This window comes from Pollachius pollachius, assembly GCF_949987615.1.
Source record: "Pollachius pollachius genome assembly, chromosome: 15".
Lineage (NCBI taxonomy): Eukaryota > Metazoa > Chordata > Actinopteri > Gadiformes > Gadidae > Pollachius > Pollachius pollachius.
Genome location: NC_136948.1, coordinates 6,730,099 through 6,739,525, shown reverse-complemented (window position 1 = coordinate 6,739,525; position 9,427 = coordinate 6,730,099). Strand labels below are relative to the sequence as shown.

At 55.0% G+C, this 9,427-nt stretch overlaps 1 protein-coding gene across 1 annotated transcript; it reads left to right on the top strand.

The window, feature by feature from the left end:
- Positions 1 to 1,131: 1,131 nt before the first annotated feature.
- LOC307086894 (SLIT and NTRK-like protein 3) lies at positions 1,132 to 9,108 on the top strand (the record flags this gene model as incomplete). The annotated part of the gene is made up of 6 exons (XM_079752240.1): positions 1,132 to 1,344; positions 1,938 to 2,189; positions 2,701 to 2,816; positions 3,548 to 4,501; positions 8,240 to 8,459; positions 9,058 to 9,108. 6 exons carry the CDS (start codon positions 1,132 to 1,134, stop codon positions 9,106 to 9,108), a joined length of 1,806 nt encoding a protein of 601 aa, XP_079608366.1.
- Between the last annotated feature and the right edge of the window lie 319 nt (positions 9,109 to 9,427).

Below are 9,427 nucleotides of genomic sequence, written 5' to 3'. Positions count from 1 at the left end.
TGTCAGGGCGTTCCTCTGCAGACGAGCGGCTGATTGATAATGTCGGGGTAGTGTGGCTCTGTGCAGACCCCCTGATTGATAATGTTGGGGTAGTGTGGCACCGTGCAGACCCCCTGATTGCCATTCACTTCATAAAATGGAGCACTTCATTAGACAGAGGCATTATGAATCCAATTTGCATGTACCCATATTCATAATGCATATGCTTATGGAAAAAACATGCATGACATTTCAGCTTTCCAGGGCATTTTAATAAGACAAATGAATATATTCATAACAGGCTTTCTAAGCCTGTCCCCGTGCTTCATGCCAGTGAATGATTTCTTCCATATTTTCTCCTTTCGCTGTCTAGCTTCGTCAAGATCGATATTTTAATTCCTGAACAATTAGTTGTGTTGTTGGAGCAGAAACATTGATTTTACATTTTTACAGCGGCTGTTGTTTAGCAACCTGCCTCCTCTGTTGTGGAGCGAGGTGCTTGTCAATGTGCTGAATGCGTGTTGTATACGTCTAGCGGTGACGGTGGGGGGGGGTGCTCTGTGTGTGAGGCCATCGTTGTTGCGCTGAGTTACTGCCCACAGGACAGCGGGACTGTGTGCCGCTGGCGGGGTTGAGCTGTCACACCACCGTGTTAGTCCCCTGGCTGTGGGGAACACATCTGAATCATCTCCCTTTATACATTCAGCAATAGAGAGTTTCTCTCTCCCGCTCTTTAAACGAAACATCCATCAATAGAACTGTGTTTGCTTTTGTGTTTGTGTGTGTTTCATGTGTGGTTGTGTATGCATTTGTTTTATTTATTTATTATGTTTGTGTGTGCATCTGTGATTGTTTCTGTGGGTGTGCATGTGTCAATGCATAAATGTATGTATGTGTGTGTGTGTGTGTGTGTGTGTGTGCCTGTGTGTCCATGCAAACGTGTATGTGTGTGTTCGTCTATGCATATGTTTGTGCTCTCACGTTTGTCTATGTTTGTGTATGTGTGCGTGTGCTTGTGTGCGTGCACTCATGCGTGTGTGTGTGTGTGTGTGTGTGTGTGTGTGTGTGTGTGTGTGTGTGCGCGTCCCGTAGTGCGGTGATGACCCCATGGTGGGCCGCAGACCCCGGCCGCTGAGCTGAGAGGCAGACAGCATGAAGTGGCTCCCCCTGGCCCTGGCCCTGGGGTGTGTGGGGCTCGCCTGGGCCTCGCACCCCACCCCCAGCCCCGCCTCCACCCACACCCCCCTGGTGGACAGCTCCGAGGAGGAGGTGGACGAGCCCTGCTTCGAGCCCTGCACCTGTGAGGTGAAGGAGGGCGTGCTGCAGGTGCACTGCGACGGCCGCGGGTTCACCAACGTCAGCCAGGTACGTCGGGCCACGCCCTCCCAGCACACTGGTCAACGCCAAAATGGAATTGGTACATTTCTTCACGTGTGACAAACATACAAAGGGATCCAAACAAGGTTTCTCACCATCCCACGGGGAAAGATAAGGTGCACAGGCACAACAGATCAAGACAAGTAAACCACAAAGTGCACGACAGGTGCCACGCCCCCCCACCACACTGTCGGTGATTCCACGCCCCCCAGCACACAGGTGGTGAGGCCACGCCCCCCAGCTCACAGGTGGTGAGGCCACGCTCCCAAGCACACAGGTTGTGAGGCCCCGCCCCCAAGCACACAGGTTGTGAGGCCCCGCCCCCAAGCTCACAGGTTGTGAGGCCCCGACCCCCACCACACAGGTTGCGAGGCCCCGCCCCCAAGCACACAGGTGGTGAGGCCACGCCCCCCAGCACACAGGTGGTGAGGCCCCGCCCCCCCAAGCACACTGCTGTCAGGTAGAGGGACTAGCGTGTCACGAGGGGGGCCGTGTCTCCTGGTCTCAGATCCTGTGGTGATCAGGGGGAGGGGGGAGGGCAGCGCCATCATATCAACCAATCAGGGCCGTCCGTCTCACAGGTGTCCCAGTCCTGGCTCCGCCCCTTCAAACTCAACCTCCAGAAGAACTCCCTGCGGCGTCTCTACCCCAACGGCTTCCAGCACCTGGGCAGCGCGGTGGCCCTGAACCTGGGGGGCAACGCGCTGCAGGACATCCGGGTGGGCTCCTTCCAGGGCCTGGCCAAGCTGCGGCGCCTCTACCTCCACGAGAACAAGTTGGAGGTGTTCCGCAACGACACCTTCGCCGGCCTGGAGGCCCTGGAGTACCTGCAGGTGGGGGGGCCGTGGGGGAACTGCGGGGGGGGGGGGGAGGTTACGCCTGGTCACAGGGACGTTATGTTTAAAGGGGACTTTTTTATACCACCAGGTGTGAGTGTGACACGCCGAAAGATCGGCCTCTTCTGACATCACAAGTGGGCGTGCCCGCCTAGATGTGTGATGGATAGATCGGCCTACCAGCCTACCCAGTGGGCCGTAGCGAACGTTGCTCATCTAGCCGTCATACATCGAGATGGACAAGTCTACTCGTGATGTCAGAAGAGGCAGCATTTCAAAACGGCTTGTAACGGCTAATCACACTCACACCTGGTGGTATAATGTCACCTTTAATGTTTAATGTGCGTTTAATGCGTATCATGTGCAGAAACCGGGGGGTCTGTGTGTGTGTTTAGCTCAATTTACGCTGAATTAGCTCTAGCGTGACGCCGGTATGCTGAATTAGCTCCGGCGTGCCGCGGCTGCGTGTGTGATCTGGTGTGTGCGCGTGTGTCTGTGTGTGTCTCAGGCCGACTACAACTTGCTGAAACGCATCGACAGCGGCGTGCTGCGGTTCCTCTTCAAGCTGAGGGTCCTCATCCTCAACGACAACCTGATCCCGGCGCTGCCCGCTCACCTGTTCAGGTGAGGTCCGCGGGGCTCGGCGGGCCGCTGGCTCACCAGAGTGTGGCCGCGCGTTGGTTCATAGAAACAGCCACAAGGAGCACCGGCGGCACACAGCGGGTAGAACGCGCTCCATGAAGGCACAGTCCTGATCGCAGCGACCCGGGTTCGATCCCTGCCCGTGGTCCTTTGCTGCATGTGCCCCCCCCCTCTATATGCCATACCTTCCTGTCTACCTCAATCTTATCATAAAGCCTAGAAATGCAAAAATCATCTTAACAAAAACAAAGACGCAACAACAAAGTATAAAAAGAAGCTCTTTTCCCTGGTGCTTTCTGCCTGCGAGGCCTGCGGATAGCAATGGTTGTTGTACTTGAGGTGGCTCGGAGAAAGGGAGGAAAACACATTATCCTGATGAAAAAAATACAAACAGACGAAGTAGTCAGCTGAAATAAATGGGTTTGTTGACATCATTATCATCTTTGTGTGTGTGTGCGTACGTGTCTTTGTGTGCGTGCGTACGCGTGGGTGTGTGCGTGTGTGTCTATTTGTGCGTGCGCGCGCGCGCGCGCGCGTGTCTGGCCATGTGTGTGTCTCTGCGTCTGTGTGTGTGTGTGTCTGTGCGTGCATGTATGCGTGCGTGTGTCTGTGTATGTGTCTGTGTTTGTGTGCGTATGCGTACATGCGCATGCGTGTGTGTGTGTGTGTGTGTGTGTGTGTGTGTGTGTGTGTGGGGGGGTTGCCTGCTCCAGGTCGGTGTCCCTGACCCACTTGGACCTGCGGGGGAACCGGCTGAAGAGCCTGCCGTACGCCGGCACCCTGGAGTACGTGGGCCGCTCGCTGATGGAGCTGCAGCTGGAGGAGAACCCCTGGGTGTGCGGCTGTCAGGCCGTGCAGCTGCAGGGCTGGCTGGGCCAGATCCCCTACACCGCCGTGGTGGGCGACGTCACCTGCGAGTACCCCTTCCACCTGCACGGGAAGGACCTGCGCGAGACGCCGCGCAAGGAGCTCTGCTCCGAGCCCCCAGACAAAGACCGGCAGGCGGAAGGCGGCGGAGGTGGTGGGGGTGGAGAAGGCGGCGGAGGACCGCCCGGTGGGTCCCCGCCCCAACGCGGACCGCCGAATTCTAAGCCCCACCCCCACCCGGGCCGGGCGCGCCCCACCAAGCCCTCGTCGATGGTGCACGGCTCGCGTCAGAGCACGCACACCTCGTCCACCTCCTCGTCTTCCTCGGCAGAGCGCCGGCCGGACCGGCCCCCCCGGCCCACCAAGAAGCCCCGCCCCTCCAGGACACCCCCCACGCCCCGCAGCCTGCTGCCCAACCACAACCCCCCCGTGGCGGGCTACCAGACCCGGCCCCCCATCCCCATCATCTGCCCGCTGGGCTGCACCTGCAACCTGCACATCAGCGACCTGGGCCTCACCGTCAACTGCAAGGACGGGGGCTTCCTCAACGTGTCGCAGCTCACACCGCGGCCCCTCAACGGACGCAAGCTGCTGCTCAGCGGGAACCTCATCCAGAGGGTCTACCGGGAGGACTTCTGGAACTTCTCCAGCCTGGACCTGCTGCACCTGGGGAGCAACCGCATCTCCTACCTCCAGGAGGGGGCTTTCTCCAGCCTGCCCAGCCTGAGGAGCCTCTACCTGAACGGGAACAACCTGGAGAGGCTCAGCCCCGACATGTTCCTGGGGCTGCAGAACCTCAGGTAGGGCCGTGCTCACTACCGTGCCTACCGTACCTGAGCTTACCCGCTTTACCGTACCTGACCTACCTTACCTTACATTAACTTACCTCACCTACCTTACCTTACCTACCTTACCTTACCTTACCATACCCTTCCTTACATTAACTTACCTCACCTACCTTACCGTAGCGTACCATACCTTACATTACCTTATCATACCGTACCTTACATTAACTTACCTTACCTTACCTTACCTTACCTTACCTTACCGTACCTTACATTAACTTACCTCACCTACCTTACCGCACCGTACCTTACCTTTCCTTGCATTACCTTACGTTACCTACCTTACCTTACAATACCTTCCTTAGTTTTTATTACGTTACGTAACCTACCTTACCTTACCTATCTTACCTTACCTTACCTACGTCACATACCATACATTAGCTCAGCTTAGATTATTTTACCTTTCCTCTCTGAGTCCTGGGGAGAACAAGTTCCAGAGTGTAGAAACCCCTGGCTCAAGCGATGTGTTTACTATATCACCCCGAACGGTTTTCTCTGCCAAGCGGTGGGATCTACGCCGCAGGCCGGTGGCAAGGGTTACCGTCGGACCCGTACATCGTGTTCCAGACTGAACGCGTTCAGACTCTCTGCTTTGTTGTAGCTACTAAATAAAAATGCTGATCCATAAAGTTGAAACCAGAAATAGAAGCAGCCCTCAGCTCCTTCTGATGGAAACGCCCCGGCCACCAGGATATTAATATGGATGCTAAACGCTAATAGAATACTAGTTCAAAGGATGACATGGTTTGATGTTGATGAAGGGGTGCTTGAGCCATTCTGATTGGCCTACGGGGACGCATTAGACAAAAGAGGTTAGGAAACTCTGACAACCTTTCATAAAGCTTCAAGGACAGTCCGGGTCTAGTGATCAAAACATCGTGTCGGCTATCCTGGCTCCACCAGAACTAACCCTCACCAATGTTTTTGGTCAATGATATTTTTCTTGTGTCGATTCCGCCCGATAGTATTTAGTGTTTGCGGCGATCCATGCAATTAAACGGCGGCATTTAGAACGTCGGTGGTCTGGGATCAGTGTTCTACGGAGTTGGTTAACAACACAACAGTGGGTACTTTACAGGTGTACGGATTGCAGGCCGCTACAGGGCTGTTGTTTTATAACATGAAATGCTCTGCGCTAGAATCGGTGCGCGGGAGTCGTTCTGACAAACGATATTTGCTAAAAGGGATGTTACGGCGACGTCAGGGGAGACGTTCCGACGATTTGAACGCGTTCTCTCCGAAAGATTTGGTCTTTCTGCACGGTGGCGTCAACTGCGTCCTTTGAAAACGAACACACATGCTTTTTATGCGAACGTGACACGGTCTGAAATTGTCTCTCCGCCGTGGCCCATTAAGAGAACAACAGTGTTGCATAACATTTTAATTACAATGCTGCCTGATTTAGACTGTAATCGGAGACCCCCCCCCCCCCCCCCCATCCAGAGCTGTCAGAACACCTCGCCGGCCCCCACCCCCCCCCCACCCCACCCCTGGCTGTGAGCCTCCGCTGCAGAATAACTGTAAGAGTGACAACGGCAGAGCGGGGGTGAAACCTCGCTTTCACGCGTGCAGAGGTGTTGATAAGGCAGAAGCGTTGGGGAGAAGCTCCGAGTCTGTTTCTAAAGGGGGCGCCTGTAACGGTTATGAGAGCCCTGGTCTACGGGAGCGGAGTGTGTGTCGCTGATCAGAGTCGGAGGCCGGCGCCGTGAGCATCGGACCGCTGAGGAGAAGGACGCGTGGACCGGAGACCGCCAGGTCGTCTGAGGAGGGTTATTAGGGTCGGCCCCCCCCCCTCGTGCTTCAGCGAGCGAACAAGCAGAAACGATGGCCTCCTTCTCTTCCGGGCTTTCTGTGTGGACTGTTATTATTATCACTGCAGATGAAGGAATAGAACATTTATCCACTTGCCGCAGTGGGAGCAGTGATTTGAAACAACAACAGTCGGAGACTGAAAACAGCAAAAGGCTTCGCGGAGAAAAGTCACGTGTTTTGGAGACGATGGCTGGTTTAGAATTCAGTAAGAGCCCGATGAGCCGGGGCCTGTTTACTTCTGGCTACGCGGCCTCATTCTGTGCGACGGCGAATGTAAAAGCTATCAGCAGCCCAATCAGTCCGTCAGTATGCGCCCTCATTTGAATTCTACTAAACAGCTGTCAGGAGCAAAAGTGCATAGCCTATCAAATCGCTATTATGGTTTCACGACATTAATATTCATCGCTGAAATGGACATTCCCTATCGTTTAATGGTGCTACAGGTCCACAGGATAACTTAAAATCCACCGTATAGAATTAATTAGCAAAAAAAGGCCTCATTGTGAATTTCCAATTAAATATGTTACGATTTTATCTCAGTGATAAATGTCCTCGTTCTAATAAAGAACAGCGATTAGGGCGAGATCTCAGAGTATCCCTGTGGTATTAGCCTCAGAGTGTGTTTTTTGCCAGGGTTTCTATACCCCTCTCTAAAACCCACCAACAGCTCTCAAGAAAGGACTGTGAATCGGCAGAGGTTCAACACTGATATTTGTGTCTGAATGTAATAACGTCAGAGTGCTCATGAATGAGCTTCGTTGTGTCTGACCATGGGCCCATCTTTTTCTGTCCTTCCAATTTGATACTTAGCAGAGACGTACATTATGCATCAGAGAGTTCAGGGTTGCCCTTCATTACTCCTCTCACTTCTGGCTATAAGGGATCACCTGTGTAGAAACTATCTGTCTCTCTTTATCTCTCTATCTGTCTCTCTCTCTATCTCGCTCTCTCTGACTCTCTCTCTCTCTCTCGCTCTCTCTCTCTCTGACTCTCTCTCTCTCTGACTCTCTCTCTCGCTCTCTCTCTCTCTCTGACTCTCGCTCTCTCTCTCTCTCTCTCTCTCTCTCTCTGAGGACTCTGGCAATAGGATGGACGTGCGTAAGTACTGAAATAGAGAAGCATTCTTTAACATATCCATGGTTCATTTGCCCTGTCACTTAGCCAAACACTCCTAAATCTGCATAACAACGCATATATATATATATTCAGAAAGGCATAAGTATCCTTGGTATTGCCAAAGCAAATCAGCAACCAGACGGTCGATTATATGCTGATGCAGTAATGGTAAAGAAGCAAAGAAGGACTTTATTAGCAGGTAGCGTCTAATACTACTGTCGTGTAATAGTGACAAACAATGGTACGGCATTATCTCTCCCCTAGTACCGCGACACAGAGCAGCGAGGAGGTCAGTAACTAGAGGAGGAGTCACAAGAACGCAGTCGGACCGTGGAAACCTTCACCGTGCATCACCTCTCTCTCTCTCTCTCTCTCTCTCTCTCCCTCCCCCCCTCCCGCTCTCTCTCTCTCTCTCTCCCGCTCTCTCTCTCTCTCTCTCTCTCTCCCTCCCCCCCTCCCTCTCTCTCTCCCTCTCCCTCTCCCCCTCTCTCCCCCTCTCTCTCTCTCTCCCCCTTTCTCCTTTCTCTCCCTCCCCCCTTCCCTCTGCCTCTCCCCCTCTCTCTCCCCCCCTCTCTCTCTCTCTCTCTCTCCCTCTCTCTCCTCTCTCTCCCTCCCCCCTTCCCTCTCCCTCTCCCTCTCCCCCCCTCTCGCTCTCTCTCTCCCTCTCCCTCTCCCCCTCTCTCCCCCCCCCTCTCTCTCTCTCTCTCTCTCCCTCTCCCCCCCCCTCCCTCTCTCCCTCTCCCCCTCTCTCCCCCTCTCTCTCAGGTTCCTCTACTTTGAGTTCAACCTGATCGGGGAGGTGGCCCCTGGCTCCCTGGAGCCCATGCCGTCCCTCCAGCTGCTCTTCCTGAACTCCAACCTGCTGCGCAGCCTGCCGCCGGGGCTGTTCTCCGCCGTGCGGCTGGCCCGCCTCAACCTCCGCAACAACCACTTCCTGCACCTGCCGGCCGCCGGCCTGCTGGAGGACCTGACCGCGCTGGTGCAGGTGGGTGGTGCTGGTGGGTGGAGCTGGTGGGTGGAGCTGGTGGCTGGAGCTGGTGGGTGGAGCTGGTGGGTGGTGCTGCTGGGTGGTGCTGGTGGGGTGGAGCTGGTGGGTGGAGCTGGTTGGGTGGAGCTGGTGGGTGGAGCTGGTGGGTGGAGCTGGTGGGGTGGAGCTGGTGGGTGGAGCTGGTGGGTGGTGCTGGGTGGAGCTGGTGGGGTGGAGCTGGTGGGGTGGTGCTGGGTGGAGCTGGTGGGTGGAGCTGGTAGGTGGTGCTGGTGGGTTGTAGGCTGGCTGGGGAGAGGGAAGGGATGTCATGCAGAATTCATTGGATTCATTGAATTGAGTGTGGGGGGGGAGGCAGAGGGGGGGAGAGGGGGGAGAGGGGGGTGGAGCTGGGATGAAGAGAGAGAGGAAAACAAAAAGCGGGGAGGAATGAGAGAGAGGCAGATGGAGAAGGATACAGAGAGAGAGAGAGAGAGAGAGAGAGGGAGAGAGAGAGAGAGAGAGGGAGAGAGGGAGAGGGAGAGAGAGAGAGAGAGAGAGATCTGGGTAGGAGGGGGTAGAGAGATTGTCTCACGATCCTTTCGCTCCCCGTTTGCAGCAGCTTGTTCCTGGGAACGCTGGCGGGGAAGTGTGGAACACGGCCCATTAGAACCTTCTTTATAACCAGTGCAACCATTACAGGAAGAAAAAAAACAGACAGATCGTCACGAATCGAATTCACTCCCTCTCCCTCTCTCTCTCTCTCTCCCTCTCTCTCCCTCTCCCTCTCTCCCTTTCTCTCTCTCTCTCCCTCTCTCTCCCTCTCTCTCCCTCTCCCTCTCTCTCCCTCTCCCTCTCTCCCTCTCTCTCCCTCTCTCTCCCTCTCTCTCCCTCTCTCTCTCTCTCTCTCTCGACCCCACCTGCTACTGCTTTAGCACCTCTAATGAAACAGCGCTGGTCTGTGAGCTGGGCTGGTGGAACATTGTATG